A 26,383-nucleotide genomic window follows, 5' to 3' on the forward strand; every position below is an offset into this window, starting at 1 on the left:
GACGTGTCCATTACACAGCACCTCCGTCGAACCATCGACTCAAACTGTCATTCATAACCAATTTTAACGTGCTGCACTGCGTAACCTCGCAACCACCAATAAATTATTTTAATGCTTATTTATCATGTATTTTATAAATAACATTTATTTATTTTATTTTTTATCTATATACCTCCATAACGGAGTCGAAGGTGGTAATGGGGTCTATAAGGTTTTTGGGGTTGTTTCGGTATTTTGGGTCCTTGGGGTTCTTTGGGTGTTTTGGGTCCTCAGGGTTTTCATGTGTCTTGTGGTTGTCAACTGTAGAGCGTCGAGAGCAGTGATATTCACTATTTTATTTGAGGGGGGCACTTTTGCTGATAAGACATCAGTATGAGAGTCGCCACACCACCTGCAGGACTCTATAATAGCTGCTTTTCGGCCCTGCCTCCACATACTCTCCTTCGTTGTGGTTTTGTGGTTAACTGGGCTTAAAGCATAACTGTTTGGATACTGCCATCTACTTATGGAGTTATGTTACTTTTATGCTTCACATTGGAACAGTCATTTGAAACCATTGGGTCAGTTTGATAGCATGTATGGCAGATTATGATGGAGGTGTTTTCACATGTGTATTATCGGCCGCACGTCAGGGGTCGCACTTTAGGCCACCAGTGGATCGCGGTCCATGCAATGAAGAACAGAGGTCAAGAGGGTGTTAGTGGTATTGTAGGGTCTTAGGGATTCAATGGGGCTGGAGGGTTTTAGGGGTCTTAAGGATCTAATGTAATTCATAAACATACTCACATAATCACATTCCGTGTGGACAAACAAACAGACAGACAGACAAACAAACACGACAGACCAACATACGTGGTGAAATGTTTTTTTTTTTTTTGCAAAGTAACAAACAAACAAGAACAAGAAAGATGTGCATCGCACGATACTAGCAAAATCCTTGAAACAAATTTGACCTTAAAATAATAGGTGGTTGAATTCAGTGACTACATATTTCCAACTCCTCTTCAAATTTCAATTCATTTGGATTAAAATTGACAATTTTAGAAATGCGGTCTACGTTGATCTTTTGGACTATGTTAACCTCAAAAATAATTGGTGGTTGAATCCACTGAACTGATGTTGAAATCCTCATCAAACAAACAAACAAATGGACCCAAATGTAATGCCCTCTCCTCTGGTGAGGGTAACTCGAGAGTTCATGGAACACATTACCCCGCACAGTCATGAAAATCAAGGACATGGGCGGGGGGTCTGTGGGCGGTAAACTTGATTGGTCGTGATGATGTGAAATGCGTGATATTTTGTCCAAGTATAGTTCTGCGAAACAGAAGGGGTTTGAAAGTGCTAAAAAGGCGATTTGTGTTCTAAAGTGTTCAAGTGTATAATTCTACCGCTGTTGACGCAGTCTTATGAACCACCCTATGAAACACGTTGCATTAGCTCTTGGTTCCTGGTTTGTGTCCTTTATGACGTCATGAAAAAAAACAGCAAATTTCCTGTTTGTATTGGTTTGAAATTTTGTTTGACTGCCAGATCGAGTCAAAACAATTACTGTATCTCACTGTTCTCTGCTGTGCGATCGGGACATATTCAGAGCCAAGGTACCGTCCTGCTAAACTACAGGTTCGTTTTCTGATTTTTGTTCAACATATAACACTGATTTGAAATTAAGGTGTTCCTCAATCATAAACCGACGTTTGTGGACAGGACAGACAGACAGACAGACAGAGAAGTGAACCGATTAATTACTTAACCCCACTTTTTGTTTCATGGCCGTATGGGATAAGTAGTGGTGTATGTCCCTTGAGTTAAGGGTTTGGGGGGATGAAGGGGGGGGGGGTAATCATGACAAAGGGAATGATGAAACAAGTTAAAGCAAATTTTAGGATCTAATGTGCATTTGTGACCCTCTCCAGGTGATGATCACTTTGAAGAGCTCCACCATGGAATTTCTCATGTTCGACCTCCACCTATTAGACATCAACGATCACGAACCAACGTTCCCACGAGGTATCTTCATTTTGAAGATAATGGAGGATGCTCCTATCGGACTCGTCATGCTTCTCCCACCAGCTGTTGATCCTGATGCTGGGATCAATGGAACGGTCACTTACCAGTTACTATCCCTGAATCCTCACTTCACCTCTGGCTTTACAGCAACCTCTCGTGAGGGCTCCGTTTCATCTGAACGCTCAGGTGATGAAGAAGGAGAGGTGACGCACAGAGAAAGATTCATATGGAAGGAAGATTTAGATGAAACTGAAACGACCGACTTAAAAACAGAACAAAAAGAGGGAACTGAACTTGAGAAGGTAAAGACTACCCTTGAAAGCCCCTTCTCTTTACATGTGGATCTGGAGGGAGCTCCGTATCTACAAATAGACCATAAGCTTGATTATGAAGAGATTTTCGCCTATGTTGGTGTCTTGAAGGCTTCAGATGGTGGGAAACCGCACCGAGAAAATGTGCTTTTAGTTCGCATTAATATTGCAGATGCCAATGATCACACTCCACACTTTATCGTTCCCCATATCCAAGCTTCGATCCCAGAATCTGCTACTGCAGGCAAAGTTGTTGCCCAGGTGAAAGCCATAGACATGGACGTTGGTGAAAACGGTGCCATCGAATACGCTTGGGCTTCAGAAACGAGAGCCGCCATTCAGAAGATCTTTCAGCTGAACGTGACCAGTGGTGAGGTCTCTGTGCTCGGTGAGCTGGATCGAGAGCAGAGAGCGGAATACCAACTCGAGGTGGTCGCGATGGATCTTGGACATCCACGGCAGATGGCCACTGCAACCATCACGGTCTTGCTTTCTGATGTAAATGATAACGTTCCCGTTTTTGAAACTGAACCACTAGTTTCTGCATTTGAGCACAGGTCGAACACCATGAGGACTATCTGCCTGACAGTGTCTGAAGCGATCTCTCCCGGGACCCGCTTGCTGCTAATCCAAGTTTCGGACCCAGATTTAGGGAGTAACGGAAGCGTTTCATGTCGCTTGCTGGATGCTCAAACATACATGAATAGAACAATGAAGAAATTGGATGTAAATGGACATCAATGTAAAAGACAGAACGAGCAAGTTAAGAATCCACAAGGACTCTTAGAAACAGAAAATGGAGAGTTCGAAGGAACTGCTGTAATGTTTCCAGTTCCTCTACAGGTATATCCAGCTTATAAGAACTCTCTTGAGACGTTTCTGTTGGAGACTACAACAACGGTGGATCGTGAGACACAAGAAGAGTACCTTGTGAGTTGGGTGGATGGTGAATGGGATGTATTCATGAGGCCATGAGGGTATCAATGGAGGTGGTGAGGGGGTTTGAGGATTCCTTGTTGAGTTGATGTTTGCCTTCCAACCCTTTTTACCATACCGTCCCTATAATTCAGGTGTGGCTTGAAGTGGAGGATGGTGGAAATCCTCATCTTGCATCTGGTGTGTGGATAAACATTCTGCTTTTGGATGAAAACGACAATGCCCCTCAATTTAACTGGACCTCACTGAATGCCACGGTCATGGAAAACAACCAACCTGGGGCTATCCTGACACAAGGTGAGAGGACACGTGCAAAGACAACCTTTTGGAGAACAGTTACCATTCATTGATGCTCCAATTTCAATACTTACCCCACTTTTTATCGGAGTTGATGCTTGTCGGGGAGCTAAAATATACAATGGACCATGAGTATCTATTGATGTTGAGTAATCTACTGATGTGGACCTGCGACCGGGGTTGTGGATCCTCCGTTTAGAGAGGTTCTGGGTTGAAAGGATCGAAACCTCCATGATAAACGGTGCCCAGCTGATGATTCGGGCAGTTGGGAAATCAGTCAATTGCTAATAAGTTATAAGTTAATGTTATAACTTCAAATATAATAGCTTTTGTAAGTACTTACGTGTGTGCGTGCGTGCGTGCGTGTGCTCATTGTTATGTCTGGCTTCCTTCTTGGGACTATGGTGTAGTAATAAGTTGTATGATGATGTGTTTGCGGATAATTAGTATGATGGGCATACAGATCATTTGTTTGATGTGTTGGCAGATCTTGTGTGTGGGGTGGACGAACTCTGTGTGTTCTGTTTGCTGTGTCTGCAGATAATGTGTTTAATGTGGATGATGTGCGTGTGGATAATGTGGATGATGTGTCTGAGGTGTATGATGTCTGTGTATGTGTGCAGATAATGTGTGTGGTGTACATGTGTGTGATGTGCAGATGCATAATGTGTATAACTAGTGTGGATCAGCTCGCTACACTCGCCTCTTGACACATCGTTGCAGAGATTGACGGCACAGATTTGCTGTGTTGTCATGATTTACGCCTATCATAATACAAACATTTATTTTGTACAAATTTATTTGTAATATTGGTGATATTATATTTATTTGAAATTTATTTGTAATTCGAATTGTATAAGGTCCAAGTGGTCCAAATGGTCAAGGATCTAAGCTGCTAATCTGTCTAAAGGGTGGAAGGGGTCTAAATGGTGTTAAGGTCTTTTGGATATTCTGGGTCTTTTTGGTTCTTTGGGTCTTCAGGGTGTTTTGGGTCCATGGGGTCTTTTGGCTCTTTTGGGTCTTTGGGGTAATTTGGGTCCTTGGTGACTTTTGGGTATTCAGGGTTTTTGGGGTGTTTTGGGTCTTCATGGTCTTCAGGATCCTAGTGGATCTTCAGGATCTTTTTGTATCTTCAGGGTCTTTTGGGACCTTTGGGTCTGAAAGGTCTTTTGGGTCCTCAGGGACTTTTGGTTCTTCTGGGTCCTCAGGGACTTTTGGTTTTTCTGGGTCCTCAGGGACTTTTGATTCTTTTCGGTCCTTGGTTTTTGGGTTATTTGGATATTCTGGGCCTTCAGGGTCTTTTCTGTCTTTTGTGTGCTCATTGTGTTTTGGGTCTTCTGGGTCTTTTGGGTCCTCAATGACTTTAGTTCTTCTGGGTCATCGGGATATTTTGGGTTATCTGGGTCTTTTGGTCATCAGGGTATTTGAGGTCTTGGAGGTCATAAGGGTTCTGGGGGTCTTAAAGGATCTTCAACGGTCAAAGGAGTCGCAGCAGTTGAATATCGGAAACGTTCGTTCCAATAGCATGTAATTTATAGACGTTCATGTAGTCTGCAAATAACGTTCAAACAGGGTGTGATTAATAGGCATGTAGTCTTAAACGACTTTCCGGACTGCTTCACCGAGCACTTCACGCACCGTGCTTTTTCATCTTCATATATATTTGTACTAGCAGGGTACCCGTCACTGACGGGCTCATCGACGTCTCACCTCAAATGAGTGTGTATTGGAGGAAACGAGAATTCAGTGTAAATATTCAGTGTGCAGATATCGCAGTAAGTGGAGCTGGTAACCATGGCAACCTCGGTCCATTCCACCAGCAGAGATTTCCAATCCATGCTTGTTGGACCTCCGAAGTACTGCTTGGGAGTGAGGGTGATATGATGAAAGCTTGGCTGGGAAACGGATTTAGGCCCGTTTTGGGCCTACCGCCTGATGAAAGATCACCAAAGTTCTTTCCATGCCAACCAACCACCGACAGACACCTAACCTTCTCCACATCACTTGTTTTGTCCCCCAACCTGCTCCCCCCTCTCTATCCTCCCCAAAGCTTTGCTTTCAGCGAATTCCATTGAGTATTTATCACAGCATTTCATTCTGATTTCCCATTCGATGATCCATAGATCAGTAGTTTCAATTTCACCTTTTTACATCAGTTTTACTTTAGGATATCAGTTTTGATTCATCATCGCAACTTGTGATGCAACGTGAATGGTGCATGAAAAAAAACGTCATCAAAACGATTTTTGGGGGAATCTTTTTTTCTATTTTTTTTTTTAAAGGGTGTGGAGGGGTCTAGAGTGCCTTAAGGGTTTTAAAAGGTCAAAAAGGAATCTAAAATGTTTTAATGGTCATAAAGGGGTCAAAAGTTTTTTAAGGGTCAAAGGGGTGTAAGGGAAAAAAGAGCAAAATGGTTTCAGACCAGGTCACTCTACCCTGGATATGCTGCTACTGCTCTCCCATCAATGGATGGAGGTCCTCAATGCCAGACAGGAAATCCGAGCCGTATCCCTGGACATATCACGTGCTTTTGACACAGTCTGGCACCCTGCCCTACTCACCAAACTCTCTTCCCATGGTATTCAAGGACATCTCCACTCATGGCTCGCAGACTTCCTCTCCTGTCGCAGTCAACGTGTGGCCCTAAATGGAGTTCTTTCATCCCCTCTTCCTGTGCAGGCTGGAGTTCCTCAAGGTAGCGTTCTGGGCCCTGTTCTTTTTCTGGTTTTCATCAATGATCTCTCGGACTCTCTGGAAAATCCTCTATTTCTCTTTGCCGATGACTCCACCCTCTGCCGTACCATCTGTCATCCCTCAGACCGGCAAGCAGCAGCTTCTTCGCTCACTGCAGATCTGGATAAAATCACAAACTGGTCCAACACGTGGAACATGTCTTTCAATCCAGACAAATCTCACACTCTCACTATGTCTCTTCGAAAGGACCGTTTACAAACCCCCCCCCCCATCCACTTTCTCAACAATCCTCTGGAAGAAGTCTTTTCTTTCAAGCTTCTGGGTCTCACTATCTGCCATGACCTTTCCTGGGAAAGTCACATTTCCAACCTTGCCTCAAAAGCCAGTCGCCGACTGGGAATCCTCCGTCGTGCAAAGTCCTTCCTCGGCCCTCTTGAGCTCCTGACCACTTACAAAGCTTTTGTCCGTAGCCTGATGGAGTACTGCTCTCCCCTCTGGGCTGGTGCTCCTGCCTCCCACCTTTCTCGACTTCACGCTGTCGAAACCAGGGAATTTAAGATCATTGGCATCTCCCGCAATGAAGCTGAGTCTTTGGGCCTCTCACTCAATCACCGCAGGTTGGTCGGTGGTCTTTCTGTCTTCTACCGACTCCTCTCCAGCCTTGCCCCCCCTGCTCTCTCTGCGATTTGTCCCAACCACATTTCCACAGGGCGCTCAAGGTCCGCCAACAACCCCCTTCTGGTAAAACTACCAAAATCACGAATCACTGCTCATCTTCACTCTTTCATTCCTCTTTTTTCCTGCCTTTGGAATAAACTTCCTCACTCTATTCTTTCCCATTCTTCCCTCCAGGCTTTCAAAACAGCTGTTCACCACCACCTATTATCTTCCCCCATCCAAATCCTCGATCTTTTCTACCCCCGATAATCCACCCAAGCCCACTTCCTTCAATTCTTCTGCTTTCCTTCCTGAAAGTCCCTGTAATGTCCATCTTCTCCTCGCCATGTTCCCCGTCCCATCCCCATCCCTCTCCCTTCCACAGTTCACCTGTGTCTGTTCCCCAATGTTTTGTCCCTTCCACTCCCGCCCCTCTTGTCTCATGCCTCCTTGCTGTGAGTTGTGTGTTCGCTCTCATACGAGCCTCGACCAAGGTATACAAAAAAAAAAAAAAAAAGAAGTGTCCAAAGGGTCTGAAAAGTGTCGAACACGGTCTTTCCGTCTAAAAAGGGTCTAAATGGATATTAAAGAGTCTAAGGGGTGTAAAGGGTCTATTGGTGTCTACAGGCCAGACAGGGTGTAAATCAGTGAGGCTGTAGTAAAGAAATTATCTCATGTTAGTAAATAAATTAACTCTGGAATGCAACACAGCAATAGTGGGCCAAATGACCTCATCATGACTGTTTGGAACGTGTATTTCGGTGCATTGCGGTTAAAAATCTGATCAAGAAAGTTTTGTCATGAATTAACTTTGGGAGCTCAAAGCAGTAAGGTCACAAACAAAAGACCATTTTGGTTTTATATATTGAGATGGACAACCTATTTTACTGCTGCAGACTCTTCTTCCTCTTCCCAGGGAGGTGGTGCCACCTTTTTTTTTTCTTTTTTTTTTCTTCTTCCATCGACCATTTACAGTGAGATCTCTCGGCAAAGCCATGACTAATAGAGAAAAGCTCAATCAGAACCTCATTCAAGGTGATGATAAAGCTCATCCAGAAACGTCCAAAAAGTCCTTTTACAGCTCGTTTTCAATATCTAATGAAAAAGGTCGTCATGTAAAAGCTCTGAAACCGCCCCCCGCCCCTGAACCCCCTGTGAGTGTAAAACTCAGACGTATGGATACACACCCACCCCACTCCAAACGCAACCCCCACATGTTAGTTACATAATTTTTGAATGACCCCTTTGATAAGACATCGTTAAGAGGTTGGAGATATCAATAATATTGTAAGAAATGAAATATATCTCACCTGTGATTGAATATTTCTGTGATCGGGACCAGAAAGCACGTGAAAATCCCCCAAAAATGAATGGTTGCCAAAGTTACCGGCTGCACCCACTATGATATTTCCTCAATGAATTTTTTACACTGAATTCCCGTTTATACCAATAATACACACTCTTATTTTTCATATTTCATAATCGGAGATCACCACCTCACCAATTATACAGGCATTTGGGTTTATTTCCCAAAGAAAATGGGCTTTTTATGAAGCATTGTTTTTGTGGATCCATCCTTGCTGAGATGGTGACAGGTGGCAGCTCAGGTGTTTATAATTTATGAATTGTGAGAAAATGAATATTTAAAACCCATATTTAGGTGCACCGTGGAAAACAATGTTATCCTATAAAGTTTTGTGGCGATTATCCTTGGGAGCTTAGAAGAGTAGGGTTACAAACAAAATGTGTGTTATGTTTATAATATGTGTGATGTGTATAATATTCATAATGTGTGTGATGTGTATAATGTGTGTGATGTGTTTAATGTGTATTATATTTATCATGTGCATAAGATTTATGTGTGTGATGTGTTTGATGTGTATAATATTTACAACATGTGTGATGTGTATTGTATGTATAATATTTATAATGTGTATGATGTGTATAATATGTATAATGTGCATGATGTGTTTAATGTGTATAATATTTATAATGTGTGTGATGTGTATAATATGTATAATGTGCGTGATGTGTTTAATGTGTATAATATTTATCATGTGTATAAGATTTATGTGTGTGATGTGTATAATATTTACAACATGTGTGATGTGTATTATATGTGTAATATTTATAATGTGTATGATGTGTATAATATGTATAATGTGCATGATGTGTTTAATGTGTATAATATTTATAATGTGTGTGATGTGTATAATATGTATAATGTGCGTGATGTGTTTAATGTGTATAATATTTACAACATGTGTGATGTGTATTATATGTATAATATTTATAATGTGTATGATGTGTATAATATGTATAATGTGCATGATGTGTTTAATGTGTATAATATTTATATTGTGCGTAATATGTATAATATGTGTGATGTGTATAATATTTATAATGTGTATGATGTGTATAATATGTATAATGTGTGTGATGTGTATAATATGTATAATGTGCGTGATGTGTTTAATGTGTATAATATTTATCATGTATATAAGATGTATGTGTGTGATGTGTTTGATGTGTATAATATTTACAACATGTGTGATGTGTAATATTTATAATGTGTATGATATGTATAATATGTATAATGTGCGTGATGTGTTTAATGTGTATAATATTTACAACATGTGTGATGTGTATTATATGTATAATATTTATAATGTGTGTGATGTGTATAATATGTATAATGTGCGTGATGTGTTTAATCTGTAATGATGTGTTTAATATTTATCATGTGTATAAGATTTATGTGTTTGATGTGTATAATATTTTCAACATGTGTGATGTGTATTATATGTATAATATTTATAATGTGTGTGATGTGTATAATATGTATAATGTGCGTGATGTGTTTAATCTGTATAATATTTATCATGTGTATAAGATTTATGTGTGTGATGTGTTTGATGTGTATAATATTTACAACATGTGTGATGTGTATTATGTGTATAATATTTATAATGTGTATGTGATGTGTATAATATGTATAATGTGCGTGATGTGTATAATATTTATCATGTGTATAAGATTTATGTGTGTGATGTGTTTGATGTGTATAATATTTACAACATGTGTGATGTGTATTATGTGTAAAATAAAAATATGTGTGATGTGTATAATATGTATAATGTGCGTGATGTGTTTAATGTGTATAATATTTATCATGTGTATAAGATTTATGTGTGTGATGTGTTTGATGTGTATAATATTTACAACATGTGTGATGTGTATATGTATAATATTTATAATGTGTGTGATGTGTATAATATGTATAATGTGCGTGATGTGTTTAATGTGTATAATATTGATCATGTGTATAAGATTTATGTGTGTGATGTGTTTGATGTGTATAATATTTACAACATGTGTGATGTGTATTATGTGTATAATATTTATAATGTGTATGTGATGTGTATAATATGTATAATGTGCGTGATGTGTTTAATGTGTATAATATTTATCATGTGTATAAGATTTATGTGTGTGATGTGTTTGATGTGTATAATATTTACAACATGTGTGATGTGTATTATGTGTAAAATAAAAATATGTGTGATGTGTATAATATGTATAATGTGCGTGATGTGTTTAATGTGTATAATATTTATCATGTGTATAAGATTTATGTGTGTGATGTGTTTGATGTGTATAATATTTACAACATGTGTGATGTGTATTATGTGTATAATATTTATAATGTGTATGTGATGTGTATAATATGTATAATGTGCGTGATGTGTTTAATGTGTATAATATTTATAATGTGTATAAGATTTATGTGTGTGATGTGTTTGATGTGTATAATATTTACAACATGTGTGATGTGTATTATGTGTAAAATAAAAATATGTGTGATGTGTATAATATGTATAATGTGCGTGATGTGTTTAATGTGTATAATATTTATCATGTGTATAAGATTTATGTGTGTGATGTGTTTGATGTGTATAATATTTACAACATGTGTGATGTGTATTATGTGTATAATATTTATAATGTGTATGTGATGTGTATAATATGTATAATGTGCATGATGTGTTTAATGTGTATAATATTTATAATGTGTGTGATGTGTATAATATGTATAATGTGCGTGATGTGTTTAATGTGTATAATATTTACAACATGTGTGATGTGTATTATATGTATAATATTTATAATGTGTATGATGTGTATAATATGTATAATGTGCATGATGTGTTTAATGTGTATAATATTTATATTGTGCGTAATATGTATAATATGTGTGATGTGTATAATATTTATAATGTGTATGATGTGTATAATATGTATAATGTGTGTGATGTGTATAATATGTATAATGTGCGTGATGTGTTTAATGTGTATAATATTTATCATGTATATAAGATGTATGTGTGTGATGTGTTTGATGTGTATAATATTTACAACATGTGTGATGTGTAATATTTATAATGTGTATGATATGTATAATATGTATAATGTGCGTGATGTGTTTAATGTGTATAATATTTACAACATGTGTGATGTGTATTATATGTATAATATTTATAATGTGTGTGATGTGTATAATATGTATAATGTGCGTGATGTGTTTAATCTGTAATGATGTGTTTAATATTTATCATGTGTATAAGATTTATGTGTTTGATGTGTATAATATTTTCAACATGTGTGATGTGTATTATATGTATAATATTTATAATGTGTGTGATGTGTATAATATGTATAATGTGCGTGATGTGTTTAATCTGTATAATATTTATCATGTGTATAAGATTTATGTGTGTGATGTGTTTGATGTGTATAATATTTACAACATGTGTGATGTGTATTATGTGTATAATATTTATAATGTGTATGTGATGTGTATAATATGTATAATGTGCGTGATGTGTATAATATTTATCATGTGTATAAGATTTATGTGTGTGATGTGTTTGATGTGTATAATATTTACAACATGTGTGATGTGTATTATGTGTAAAATAAAAATATGTGTGATGTGTATAATATGTATAATGTGCGTGATGTGTTTAATGTGTATAATATTTATCATGTGTATAAGATTTATGTGTGTGATGTGTTTGATGTGTATAATATTTACAACATGTGTGATGTGTATATGTATAATATTTATAATGTGTGTGATGTGTATAATATGTATAATGTGCGTGATGTGTTTAATGTGTATAATATTGATCATGTGTATAAGATTTATGTGTGTGATGTGTTTGATGTGTATAATATTTACAACATGTGTGATGTGTATTATGTGTATAATATTTATAATGTGTATGTGATGTGTATAATATGTATAATGTGCGTGATGTGTTTAATGTGTATAATATTTATCATGTGTATAAGATTTATGTGTGTGATGTGTTTGATGTGTATAATATTTACAACATGTGTGATGTGTATTATGTGTAAAATAAAAATATGTGTGATGTGTATAATATGTATAATGTGCGTGATGTGTTTAATGTGTATAATATTTATCATGTGTATAAGATTTATGTGTGTGATGTGTTTGATGTGTATAATATTTACAACATGTGTGATGTGTATTATGTGTATAATATTTATAATGTGTATGTGATGTGTATAATATGTATAATGTGCGTGATGTGTTTAATGTGTATAATATTTATCATGTGTATAAGATTTATGTGTGTGATGTGTTTGATGTGTATAATATTTACAACATGTGTGATTGTATTATGTGTAAAATAAAAATATGTGTGATGTGTATAATATGTATAATGTGCGTGATGTGTTTAATGTGTATAATATTTATCATGTGTATAAGATTTATGTGTGTGATGTGTTTGATGTGTATAATATTTACAACATGTGTGATTGTATTATGTGTAAAATAAAAATATGTGTGATGTGTATAATATGTATAATGTGCGTGATGTGTTTAATGTGTATAATATTTATCATGTGTATAAGATTTATGTGTGTGATGTGTTTGATGTGTATAATATTTACAACATGTGTGATTGTATTATGTGTAAAATAAAAATATGTGTGATGTGTATAATATGTATAATGTGTGTGATGTGTATAATATTGTTGCAGACCCGGCATTGCGGGGGAACCATGAGGGAGGGGCTGTCTTGAGTTCCTCTCCAGACTCACCAGGAATCGCAGGCCTTTGCACACAAATAACTTTGTGTCACGGCGGGTTGCTAATCGACCGCGAACGCCAATAACTTGACCACGTGACTTAGGGTCCTCCATCTAACAACTGTTTATCTAATGACATGTGACCTCCTTATTGGGTAATCATGCCCTCAGTATGTACTTGCGTTATTTAGGTGACCTACTGGATCAAGTGCAGCCGAATGAAGCTGCCAAGTATGTACCGGATATTGAACAGATGATTGGGGAATAACGTCCTGGCTAAGCTAGGGTGTGGGCCATGCTGGACCAATGGAGGAAAAGACAAATACGAGCTGGGAACATTTCTAACAACACAATTATTTAAACCAGCAGCGAGGAAAGTTATGTGGCATGGTAATGGGATTTATTGCAAATGTACAGCAAGGAAAGCAAGGAATTTGTGGGAAGGCTAACAGTTCATTTTGTATTCTTCAGCAATGCATTGTTGTTCAAACTTGTTGATCAATTTTAATTTTTATTGTTTCTTCCTTCCCCTCCCCCTCCCCCCCCCCTTGAATCCTTTTCTGGGCTTGATTTAATACTTTGTCTCGAATTCCAAGGAACTCTAATTTCCTATCATGCAGTCTGACCATGGTATGGGTTTATTGGTGGTGTCCTTGTCTGTTTGTCCTCGCAGTTCAAGCAAGGGACCCTGACGCTGGATCCAACGGGACCATCCGCTACACACTGTGTAATGCTCCGAAGTACCTATCTCTGGATCCAGTCAATGGCTACCTTCGTACGTCTCGCCAACTGGACCATAAAGAAAGGTCCAAATATGAGCTGAATGTCACTGCCAGTGACTGTGGCGAACCAGCACGTCGTAGTCATGCTATCCTGCTGCTCCATGTTCTCGATGCTAACGATCACAAACCCGTATTTACAAGTTCTTCATTTAGATTTGTTGTGATCGAGAACCGTCCTGCGAGCCTTCTTGGTGAACTTACTGCCTATGATCTTGACTCCGGTTGCAATGGAGTTCTGAACTACTCATTGGTGGGTATCGGTAATTCGGGCCTGCGGATTGATGCTCAAAGTGGTGAACTGCGTACGACTCGTCCGTTGGATCGAGAACGAGATGGATCGAGACTCGAATTCATCGTCATAGTAACGGATGGTGGACGGCCTCCGTTGAAGGCAGAATCACAGGTTGTGTTAGAAATTGAAGATGAAAATGATAACTTTCCCACCTGGATTAAGCCCCACACAGATAGTGAGTGGGTCTTTGTACAAACATCCAGCATCAGACAGTCAGAGATTTACATGTTACATGCTGTGGACCTCGATGCTGGAAGCAATGGGATGATCACATTTGAGCTGGCATGGGCTTCTAAGATCATCCAGGAAATTATGGTTTCCGGTACTTGTAATGGAAGCAAGACCAGTCGCAACGGTCACCGGTCTCATAATGTCGGGCGAGTGTTGTTTTCGCTGGGTCATGCGGATGGTCTTTTACGACTGGCACGTGACATAATTCCCGAAGACCGTGGCCTGTTTCGGCTGGGTTTCAGGACGTGTGACTTGGGACGGCCGAATGCTCGGTGTGGACCAGTCCGCTGGCTTCACATCCTGGTGAATGATACAGATGCAAGGTCGACTTGTATTCAAACCTTGGTGAAACAGGTGAGTAGGATAATTAGAATCTGAGAGCAATTCAAATATACACTGTGTTTGTGTTTGGAGGGGTGGTTGGTATCGAAGTGGGCCAAGTATGAGCTAGGTTGATTACATTCTTGGTTAAAAAAAAATGACATTCTTGTTTCATTTAATAATGTATGAAAGTGGGCCAAGTATGAGCCAGGTTGATTACATTCTTGTTATAAAAAGAGATAAGCAAAATATGTTTATCAGTAAGGTAATACCGGAAAGGCTTTAACTACACAGCATCCACTTTTGGTGACCGACATGAAAATGATGAAAAAGAAGGAAGAAAAGATTGCGAGAAAAAAAGAAATTCGAAGTTAAAATGTGTGAAGATGGAAATGTTTTCAGGGAAAGGTATGAGCCATCAGGAGATGTTGATCAGGACTGGAGTAATTTGAAGAATGTTGTTATAAATACAGCAACGCCGGTGCGTGGAAAAACCAAGAAAGGTCAGAAGATAGATAATAAATCATGATTGTGGAATGAGGAAGTGTAAGCGGTGATGAAATGTAAAAAGGAAGCCTTTAAGAAGTGCCAGGGACTGAGCGAGGGACGATGTAAGTAAAGCAGAGTCTGAAACTTGCGACAGCGGAGTGAAGAAAGCACTGGAGAGAGTAGGAAATGATTACTGGAAGGGTTGATTTGAAATGTTAGACACAAAAGAGGGAAAGAAGGATATTAATAAGAATTTAAAGATTAGGGCGACTGCAGCGGTGGATGTTGGGCAAGTATAATTTGTCAGAGGCCAGAATGGTAATCTCTTGACTGGTGATAAAGAGATAAAAGACTGGTGGAAGGAGTACTTTGATGATCTGCGAAAATGCTAAATGTTGAAACAACAATGGAGAATAATTAATGGATGTAGAGTCAACACAGGGGCCAGAATCAACAATCGCAAGGGATGAGGTTAGGAAGGTGATCAATTGAATGAAAAATGGGAAAGCCGCCTGACCCTCTGGAACCACTATTGATATGATAAAAGCTTTCGGAGAAGACGTCGAGGAATGGGTTAACCAGCTACTAAGGAAAGTGTGGAACGAAGAGAGAATGCCAAAAGACTGGGATAGCAGCATCGTGGTGTCTATCTATAAGCAAAAGGGCGATCCTTTTGGAGTGCGGCAACAACAGAGGAACAAGGTATCTGCGATCACAAAGCGACCGCCAAGGGTAAGCCTAGCTGAGCCTCAACAGTGTATTCCAAAAAAAAAAAAACCTCCCCCAGTGCCTGCGATGGCATTTTTTTTTTTTCGGACCATCGTATAACCTTGACCATCAACACTTAGGGATAGAGTGTAAATTTAGAAAATGTGTCCCTTCTACAATCTTTCCAAAAATCTTAACATCATGAAAATTGGAGGAAAATTACTCAAGTTATGATCAAAAAGGTGTTTTTGTGAATTAGGTCACAATCGTCAAAACATCGGTCAAAGACACGAATCAAATACCAGGTGCACAACTTCAGTGCAGGTACACTGTTATGACTGAAGAACACCTTGGAAGGGCAAGCAGTCTTTGAGATCCTCCATCGGCAAAATTGACCGATGACAGAAAATGCGTTATTTCTTTCAGACCACCATTCGACCGTGACCGTGGTTTTTTTTTTTGTTTGTTTGTTTGTTTTTTCTTTCAGACTGCCATTTGAATTTGACCTTTAACCCGGAGGGGTTTGATGTAAATTAAGCGTAAACGTGTCTTGCTCTCGGCTATCGAGAAAGGGCAATTTCATTCTGATAAGAGGAACCTCATTCGACTGCTGGTGAAAAATGGTAAAATGTCCAATTGGGTCACGACCTGAAAATTATGTCAACCCTTCATACCTTTTATATTGATGCAAATTTTCATTCCGAGATACAGCTCGGACATTGGAAGTGCATGAAAGGACAAAAAAATTTAATTTTGGGGGTTTTGTACCAGGAAAGGGAACCGTTGATGCGATCTTTATTTATTTTACAACAGATGCACGAGAAGTTTCTTGAAGGCAACAAAAAGCTCCACGACACCTTAGTTGGCCTCCGAAAGGCATACGACTGAGTACCAAGGGAGGTTCTTTATTGGTACTTGAGGACGAAAGGGATATAAGAAAAGCAAATAAAAGTCATCAAGGCAATGTACAAGGAAGTAAAAACGAGCGTAAGAACAATAGCTGGATTGGCAGATGAGTTTGAAATCAAGGTCGGGTTACATCAGCGATTGGTAGTCAGCCCTCTGCTTTTCATCATCATGATGGATGTGCTGAGCAGGAGACATTGGGAGATGCTCTACACGGATGACCTCCCACTGATAGCAGAGTCAGTTGAGTTGAGAATGTGGCTGAGCTGGCAGAAACCATTGGTCAAGAATGGTCTGAAAGTAAACGCCGAGAAAACAGAGGTGGTGATGAGAGGAGAGTCGAAAGCGATTGTAGTTCAGGATGTAAACGATGAACAACTGAAGAAGGTGGAGAGGTTTTAGGTACTTGTAGGATTGATAATTGATGAGAAAGGGGGATGCGAGGCAAATGTAAGGGGCAGGGTAGAAGAACTTGGAGGGACGTGGCAGTTATGGGAGACAGAAGAATACAAATGAAGATTAATGTTAAGATGTACAAAACAGTGATGTATGGTACTGAGACTTGGGTATTGCACAAGAAGGAAGAGCAGTCACTTGGCAGGAAAGAAGTGAGGATGCTGCGATGGATTGAAGGGGTGTCATTGGCAGATAGAATAGGAAGCAAAGAGATCGACGTGTTGTAGAGAATGTTGATGAGGCTCGGTTAAGGTGGTACAGACATGTTATGTGGAGTAATGAAGGAAGTGCAGTTAAAATGGCTGATGATGACGACACGGACAATCCTTGGAGTTGAGGGTTTGAATCCATTTTTGTCAAAGCAGAAAAAGCGTAACGTGAAGGCATACGTTACCTTTAGAGAACAACTTCATTCCAAATGCATTTTATAATTTATCTCAAGATTGTTTGTAACAGCATCATTAAGAAATGGATATTACGATACCAAGTCGAGGCGCATGGAAGAGGGACAATTGAATTGTACTTGTAATTATATCACACAGTGTAATTTGGGAAAGATTTACTCCAATAACCCTTCCAATCCCACTTCCAAAGTTTTTACCAAACAGGTCCAAAGACATGGAGTTTAATGATAATTTTGTAATTCGTTTTATTTATTACACAAGTTATCCACATCCACAAGTTCTCCCGTTTATTGCCATCGGATGAGTCTTGTCATCCTCATTTATAACACGTTCTTTTTTCTCTACAAACTTCTTCTCTCCAATTTATCCCTCATCCTCCTCCTTCAATTTCCTTCCTGCCTTTTTTCCATAACTTCCACATCAGAGCCTGAACAACTTGCCGTGGAAAACGTCCATTCAGCCGGCTAACAACACAAGGCTGCATCATATGAAACTGGGTCGACATTTTGCTCCTGGACTTGGACTCGCATTGTCCATGCTTGCCGTGGCAGGATGCATGGTGATTGTTTACCTGTGCAAACAAGGTGGGTACACACATTGTCGTAAACGAGTGGAAACCAAGCCCACTCGGCGCCACCATGAACGACGGCACGGACGAAATGGTGAACTCCATACCGATCATATCAGTGGCTTCGCGCCCTGCATGAAGAACCAGCGCACGAGTCATGATGAACATATGGAATTTCATGGCTGCAATGAACAAGGTTATCATCACAATCTCTCTGCCTCTTTCTCTCTGTCTCTTTCTCTCTGTCTCTCTCTCCATTGTTTTGCTTGTTATTTTATCTTCCATTATTTTTCATGCCGTAAAAGGCTAAAAAGTTAGAGTTTCTACAGGGTCTGCCAAAAGTCGTGACTGTATTTCAAACAACAATGTCGGAAATGAGAAGTATGTTGTTCTAAATATGTAAGATCGAAATGAAAGAACACACTTTGGAGATTGTTCACGATTTATTTCATGAAAATCACATCCAGTAAGTGACCCCCATGGAGATACACACAAAATTGTGGCCACTGCACAACACACTCCATCACTGATGCCAGTGTTTCCAACTGAATGTAAAGGATTTCTCTACGAATATTGTTCTTTAGTTCCTGAAATGTCCGGGATGGGTTTTGTACAGTTTTCATAATCACAAACTATTTCATAAAACGACACAGTGAAGTCTCGGAAATCTGCCCTTCCTGGGATCGTCGTTTACACAATTTCTTCAGGGAGCACATGGCGTGAAGAGGTTGGAGGAGGGAGGGGAAGGGGTGGGGTGGGAGTCTGAAGTGAGGGGTTGGGGGAGGTGGACTGGGAGTCTGAGAAAAGGGGAAGGGGTGGGTTGGGAATCTGGGGGGAGGCGTTGGGGGAGGTGGACTGGGAGTCTGGGCGGAGGAGAGGTGTGGGGTGGGAGGAGGAGGGAGGAGAGGTGTGAGGTGGGAGTACACGATGAGGTGCGGAGAAGAAGGGGTGTGGTGCGAGTGTGGAGGGAAGGGGGTGGGGTGAGAGGAGGTAGGGTAATGGGTGGGATGAGGGAGAGGAAGGGATGGGAGGAGAATGCAGGATCTCAAAGACCTCTTTGCCTTCCAAGATGTTCTTGTATCATAATAGTGTACCTGCATTGAAGTCATACACCTGATATTTGATTTGTGTCCTTGACTGACTTTTTTAGGATTGTGTGACCTCTTTTTTTTTTTTAGAATTGTGACCTCTTTTTTGGTTTTTCTTTTTTTTTTTTAATCTTTTTTGATCAGAACTTGAATAATTTCCCTCCAATTTTCATGATGTTGAGTTTTTTTGGATAGATTGGAGATGGGGATGCATTTTCTCATTTACACACTATCCCTAAATGTTGAAGGTCAAGGTCAGATGGTGGACCAAACAAAATACAGTCATCATTGGATTGTGCGTGCCAGGAGAGGCTTACCCTTGGTGATCACTTTGTGATCGCAGATATCTAGTTTACCATTTACACCTTGAACAAAATTACCCAGATTATCTTAAACCAATCCGAAACAAAGCAAATGCACAGAAACAATGCATGGGCACAATCTCTGAATTCATAAACCAGGGCAGCAGTCAGTATGTGAGCACGTTGAGGCAGCGTATTAAACACATGATGATCGACTTGAGGGTGCAGTAAGCAGTAGCAGTTGCAACACCGATTTGTAATGGACAATTTAAAGCAACAGGTTGACTGCGTGAGTGGAGGAATTCAGAAATATAGAAATGAAGGCCTTCCATGTCACAGGCAGAGCACACTGCCAAACTGCCGAATGCCCAAGATATGTCCAGGGAGACGGTCCTGAATTATAATTGTTTGAGATTGAGGGGCTCCAACCATTGCTAATAGAGGAGCAGAAAGATGTGCAGAGTCGATTAACTGTGACGGAGTCCAAAGGAATGGTGAGAGGAGGTCAGACAGAGATCATGAACCATGCTCTAAACAGATGAATGTGCCACCTCCAGGCTCTCCTGCCAACCCTTATAATAATAATCCCAAATGGGTAATCGACCTCGGAATGTCCATGTATCACTCTCTTTGCATTGCACTTGAAGTAGAATCACCACTGGCACCACTTTGTGCGCTACCTTGTCACAATCACTTCAACCTCATTATTCCAAACCTGTGAGGACCTCGTCACAATCACTTCAACCTCATTATTCTAAACCTGTGAGGACCTCGTCACAATCACTTCAACCTCATTATTCCAAACCTGTGAGGACCTCATCACCATCACTTCAACCTCATTATTTCCAAACCTGTGAGGACCTCGTCACAATCACTTCAACCTCATTCTAAACCTGTGAGGACCTCGTCACAATCACTTCAACCTCATTATTCCAAACCTGTGAGGACCTCATCACCATCACTTCAACCTTGTTATTTTAAACCTCTGAATACCTAATCACAATCACTTCAACCTTGTTATTCTTAACCTTTGAGAAACTCGTCATAATCACTTCAACCTCGTTATTCTAAACCTCTGAGGACCTCATCACAATCACTTCAACCTCATTATTCTAAACCTGTGAGGTCCTCCTCACTCTTTGAGGATGAACACTCCAAAACCAAACATTCTTACATGGACTATCTCAGTCCAAAGACTTTATGACCTTGCAGAGAAGTATTTGCTGGAGTTCCTCTCCTCAAAGCCTTTCCTCACGACACTCATGGTACTTATGGGGAAACTGCTGAGGAAAACAACTTTTCCCCCACCCCTTTGTTAGTTGGCGAAAAAAAAAAATTTCGCCAAGTATGAGGGTCTGGAGCATTTTCTGTCTGTCTGTCTGTCTATGTTTATCGCCTACAGGTCACAAATTTTCACTGATCCTCATGATTTTTTTATTATTATTGTTATTTATTTATTTATTTATTTATTTATTTATATAGATTTTTATCCTCATGAAACTTCACCACATGGTAGAGTTTGTCACAAGGAAGAAGCCTACTGTTTTTGAGGTCAAAAGGTCAAAAGGTCAACATTGGCTAAAGGTCAACAACTGAGGTGAGATTTCTAAAATCCTTAAATTTCATCCTATTGACTTGAAATTTGAAGAGGAGTTTAATATTTGGTCATTCAATTGAACCACCAATTATTTTTGAGGTCATATTTGTGTTATGAATTTTGCAAGCTTCGTGCTCTGCACGACGTCGTCGTCTTTTTATTCTGTCTGTCTGTTTGTTTGTTTGTCACAATTTTGGCCACAGTTTTCAAGCAATCATTCTGAAAAAAAAATTTTTGTGTGTAGGTGGCCAGCCAAGGACAGCAACGCTAAATTTTGGTGAACATTCGAATTCGGATCCGGATCTGAGAATTTTTTAAGTGATTCTTCACGATTGAGAGATACATAGCATGATATCTCAAAAATGTATTGGGCTCTATATGTTCCACTTGATCAGGCATTGCGTGGCGGAGGTATGCACTCTCCCGAGTGCCCTTCTAGTTATAAGGTGTTTTATTTTCTATATCGGGTTTATTTAATTGTGTGTTATTACGTGTTCTTGTTCATTTGATAACCCTATCACAAAGATGATTGTGCACATTGTTGTATCATCTGTGGCCTGTATAACAACCCTCTTGTTTCCAACTTTCGTTGATATGCAGTTTTTGGCAGAGAGTCCATCCCTGATCTGGCATTTCACTATCATCAAAGCAACCGCAAATGGCCAACATTACCCACACACTCTATTTTGTCATTGGATTGCAACCTCGCCCACCTACCCTTGGACAACACCTTCTGCAGCCAGCAGGTCAGTTATCTCACAGCACAGGGCACTGCACGGAAACGGGGCGCTGCAGGGGCTCAGTGGTACAGCTTTGGTGCGAGATGGGCACATGGATTGGATCGTGCACAAAATAGATGTTGAAGCTCTTGAATGATCATTAAGCCTGAACTGATAAATGTAATCATGTGGCAGATACCGTATTTGTCATAATTTGAAGCAATTGTGCAGATACCGTATCACGGCTGATTCGGGTTGGCTGTGTGTCTGTCATCGGTTTTCATTCCCGCGATAACTTAAGAACAGCTGAAGGGATCGAAGTCAAACTTGGTACAGGTATGTATTATGATGTAAGGGTAAACTGATTAGATTATGGGGTCAAGAAGTCAAAGGTCAGAGGTCCCATGAGGTAAAAATTTTGTTGCCGATGTAACTTGTGAACCGGTGAAAGGATTTTGACCAAACTTGGTGTAGGTACATACTATTATGCAAAGATTAACTGATTACATTTTTAAAAGAATGTTCGAAGGTTCAAAAGAAGGTTCAAAGATGAACCAGAAGGATTACTTATTGAGAACAGCTGAAGGGACTTAAATCAAACTTGGTACAAGTATGGAAAATGAGGTAATAATGTGGGTGGAAGCATATCGCTCAACGTCGCGACGTTGAAGAGTGTCGCTCGAGTTTGGTCTGAGACCCTAATTAGCTTTAGTTGCATTTGTTACTTGCTTTTCAAATAGCCACATCAGATGAAGGCAGTGGTATTTTTTCTGAATACAGTTGAGGCTCGTGGAAGAGCTAGAGCACTGATGGATCAGGACATAACAGCACGAGAGAGAGGGAGAGAGGGAAAGAGGGAGAGAGGGAGAGAGGGAGAGTTTAAAAACACCAACAGCTGATTTTAAGGACAAAATAGAGGGAGACTTGGACAAACAATGGGGGTAGGAAAGAATACATGGGGTGGACAAGATGGATACAGAAGGAAACTATGAGGAAGGAAAAATTGAAAATTTGGAAAGAGTGGTGGTGGTGGGTGGTATACTGGATGTACAAAAGATCATGGTTTTGGGATGGGGATGATCTCAGATGGTGGTGAACATCTGTCTTGAAGACCAGGAGGGAAGAGTGAGATTGAAGAGAATGTGGACGTTGGTTCCACAGGGAGTAAAAAGATGAATGAATGAGTGGAGGTGAGCACTGATCCTGGATTTCAGGAGTTTCACCAGAAGGGGGTTGCTGGTGGACCGTGTGCACCCTGCAGAAACCTTGGGGTGGGGGACAAAGACCAGAAAGGAGGCAGTAGAAGACGGAGAGACCATCGACCTGCCTGTGATGGGACAGTGATCGGCCAATAGACTCAACTTTATCGTGGGAGATTACAATAATGTTGAAGGCCTTGGTTTCAGTAGTGTCAGCCCAGAGGGGAGAGCAATACTCCATCAAGCTGTGGATGAAGGCCCTGCATGTGTACTAGAGTTCAGGTGTGCCAGTCAAGGACTTTGTATAGATCATCAAGGACCAATAAAGATCATGGCTCAGAGTGAGACTCAGGAGTTTGAATGACCGATCTTCCCCAAGAGGATTGCTAAGAAAATAGATCGGAGGGTTTGCCAGATGGGTCATTTCATAGAGGGAACATGAGAATATGAGATTTGTTTGGATTGAAATACATATTCCAAGAGTTTGACCATCTTGTGATTTTGTTTTTCAACATCTGAAGAAAGGAAAGATGCTGCAGTTTGCCTTTCTGTAGGATGACAGATGTCATGGCAGGGGGGGGAGAGGGTGGGGGGCTCATCCGCAAATATATCAAGGGGATTTTCCAGAGTCAGAGAGATCATTGATGAAGAGCCCAGAACACTGCCTGAGGGTACTCCAGCCTTGACAGATAGAGGAGACGAAAGGATTCCTTTGAGTGCCGCATGTTGGCTCCGAGAGTGAAGGAAGTCAGTAAGTCATGTGTGGAGTTGACCTTGGATGCTATAGGCAGAGAGTTTGGCGAGTAAGCCAGGACGCCAGGCTGTTTCGAAAGACAGCTCTGATCTCGTGTCTGACATTGAGGGCCTGCACCCATTGTTGCTGTGGAGTTGAACTCCAAGACCAAGGAGCATAGAAGCAGAATAAAGGATGCTGCCAGCTGGAAGAGGTGTAATAAGTACATGTTGGATAATGACCATCCCACAGTAAATGAGCAAGCGCAACAAAATTGTTTGACACACAAAACTCATTTCAAGAATATCATACTTTTGGCTTGGGTCCGTGTGTTCGCAGATGTGCTCTCCGTTTAACACATTCGTTGATTTGCGGACCTTATTACTGGAGACCTAGTCGTGCAAGAGGCAAAGTCCTGTGCCCAATGTCTTGTAATATTATACGATGCGTGACAAACGACCAATCGCACGAGCACAGCCATTTTGAAATCTAAGATGGTGGTCGTAACTGGGTTATTTTGGGGGCTTTGCTTCCTCCCTGAGAATGTTCACTTCGTGCTGTGCCAACTTGCATGCTTTTTATCACAAAGTGCACAATTCTTTCACATACAGTATCTGCCCCACGATTAGAGCTCGTGATGGTCCGTGACGGCCCTTGTTTTGGTTCTGTGAAGGGCAAATTGCTTTGTTGGCACCAGCCTGGAGTTGATTTTTTGCACTTGATAACAAAGATAACAACAATGTATGGAATTGCCATGACCTATTTCTAGAGGTGATATTCTCAACATCCCAACACCCCTCCCTAGACTTCAGATGATCCTCAAACTTGTGCCCTTTGCTGTCGTGATGTGATCAGTTGCAGCGATTTGTTCGTTGTGCCTGACCAATTGTCAGCTACGTCACCTGCTCTACCGTACCTGCCACCAAGGAACTTAATGACTGATGAAAAGCAGTTTCAGGTGACACATCCTTCCATGTCTTGCGAAGTGTTCGGTGCGATCTCAACACCACATGAACTCTCCGTGCGATGGACTCGAGGTTCTGCTATGCCTTGTGTGCACGAGGAAATGAGTCGAGATCTGCTTTTGCCACCAGATGGAGGTGAGAACAATGCGAAGCATTGTAAGGGGGAAATGAAGAGTGCAGGATAAGATAATCATTAGAGAAGCGTGTATGTCGGTTATATAAAGGAGAAACGTGAAAAAAAAAACAGGCAATTTGTTGTATCATTTGAGCTTGTGCCTTTTGGATTTAGATGAAGTTAGATCATTCGGCAAGACAGGCAACCATGTTCGAGAAATATTGGAATGTGGCTCGCATGTTAACAGATGAACTATCCTGTCGTCTTCGTTCAGACCGTAAATACAGCCATCTGTGAAATGTTTAGTAAAAATAAACAGAGGAAGAACAGATGGAAGTTTTCTTTATCACTTATTCTTCACTTTTCCCCTACCTTCCATCCTCTTCCATCCTCTCACCCTCCCAGCCGGTGCTCGGGATGTTCCTGATGACGAAACACACCTCATGTCAGACGAAGCTCACACAACTCATCGATCCATACTGCCCGGGCAATAAAGCAAGTCATGCCATATTGGCAAGACGTATATCTGAAGCAGCAGAAATGGTCAAATGTCGTTCATTGACTGAGTTTGGAATGAACCAACACAGTTGGAAGTGGCAATGGACTGTGATTCACTCAAATGTAAAGCCGATCTGTGTGTAGATATGAGGTGACAAGGGGGGGGGGCAGGTTTGTTTGGCCTTTATGACAACCTGCCAGCACAAGGGGAAGCACGTGTGTTGGGGTATGTACAGCCATAGTTGGGAAGGATAAATACCAATGATAAATCGCCAAAAGATTCGAAAATAGGACCACTGGACCTGTAGCTTATCCCTACCCTGTCCTAATGTTGTGACCCAAATGTGGTAGCATTCCGACTGGTGTGGCTGGAGAGGAAGGTTTTTGAAGGAATTTACGTGATTTCCCAGGCATTTACTGAGTCCACCATTTTGGCACACTTCCAGTCATGTGATTGGCATGAACTCCGCAATATAATTATTATCCCTACCGCGGCTGAATGTTGAAACCCAAATTTCATAGCATTCTGACAGGTGGGTCGAGAAAATAAAAATTTGGAAGGAATTTGCGCGACCGCCATTTTGACGCACTTCCGGTCGAGTGATCAGCATGGCCTCCGCGATTTAGCAACACGGCCACGTCCTAATGTTGAAACCCAAATTTGGTAGCATTCTGACTGGTGGGTCCTGGAGAAGAAGATTTTTTTGACAAAATTTTTCGTCGACCATTTTGACCTACTTAAAGTCACGTGACCAGAACGAGGTTTGCCATTGCTGTTACCAGTCAGGAGCGGAACGTTGCTGCCAAATTTCAGCCGGATCAGCACAGCGGTTTGGCCGGAGAAGTGGAACTTGGAGACGGACGGACGGTCGGACAGTGTGCGATGACGATACCTCATGTGGAATTTAAATTCCAGATCAGCGGAAAATTTTCCACAGTTGGGAAGGGTTGCTCAGGCCAGTCAGTCCCCTCTCCCACTCCC

The 26,383-nt window shown here is 40.5% G+C and overlaps 1 protein-coding gene across 15 annotated transcripts in view; it reads left to right on the forward strand.

Moving 5' to 3' along the window:
* LOC147025578 (protocadherin-20-like) overlaps positions 1-26,383 on the forward strand; it is a 38,378-nt gene that overhangs the window by 11,830 nt on the left and 165 nt on the right. For 13 of the 15 annotated variants that reach the window (XM_085886680.1, XM_085886687.1, XM_085886686.1 and 10 more), the window contains 7 exons: positions 1,917-3,251; positions 3,392-3,554; positions 13,702-14,687; positions 18,042-18,381; positions 21,773-21,918; positions 24,629-24,923; positions 25,309-26,383. The exon at positions 25,309-26,383 is cut by the window's right edge and continues 165 nt beyond it. In XM_085886680.1, coding sequence (XP_085742806.1) covers positions 1,917-3,251; positions 3,392-3,554; positions 13,702-14,687; positions 18,042-18,381; positions 21,773-21,918; positions 24,629-24,923; positions 25,309-25,397 — 3,354 coding nt within the window. In that variant the 3' untranslated portion in view covers positions 25,398-26,383. Of the gene's footprint in view, positions 1-294; positions 1,624-1,916; positions 3,252-3,391; positions 3,555-13,701; positions 14,688-18,041; positions 18,382-21,772; positions 21,919-24,628; positions 24,924-25,308 lie in introns of those variants that run through there. The other 2 variants (XM_085886690.1, XR_015059581.1) reach the window with 2 other exon arrangements.

Source organism: Eptatretus burgeri, chromosome 6 (genome assembly GCF_056783735.1).
Source record: "Eptatretus burgeri isolate ZD-2024b chromosome 6, Ebu_testis_v1, whole genome shotgun sequence".
Taxonomy (NCBI): Eukaryota; Metazoa; Chordata; class Myxini; order Myxiniformes; family Myxinidae; genus Eptatretus; species Eptatretus burgeri.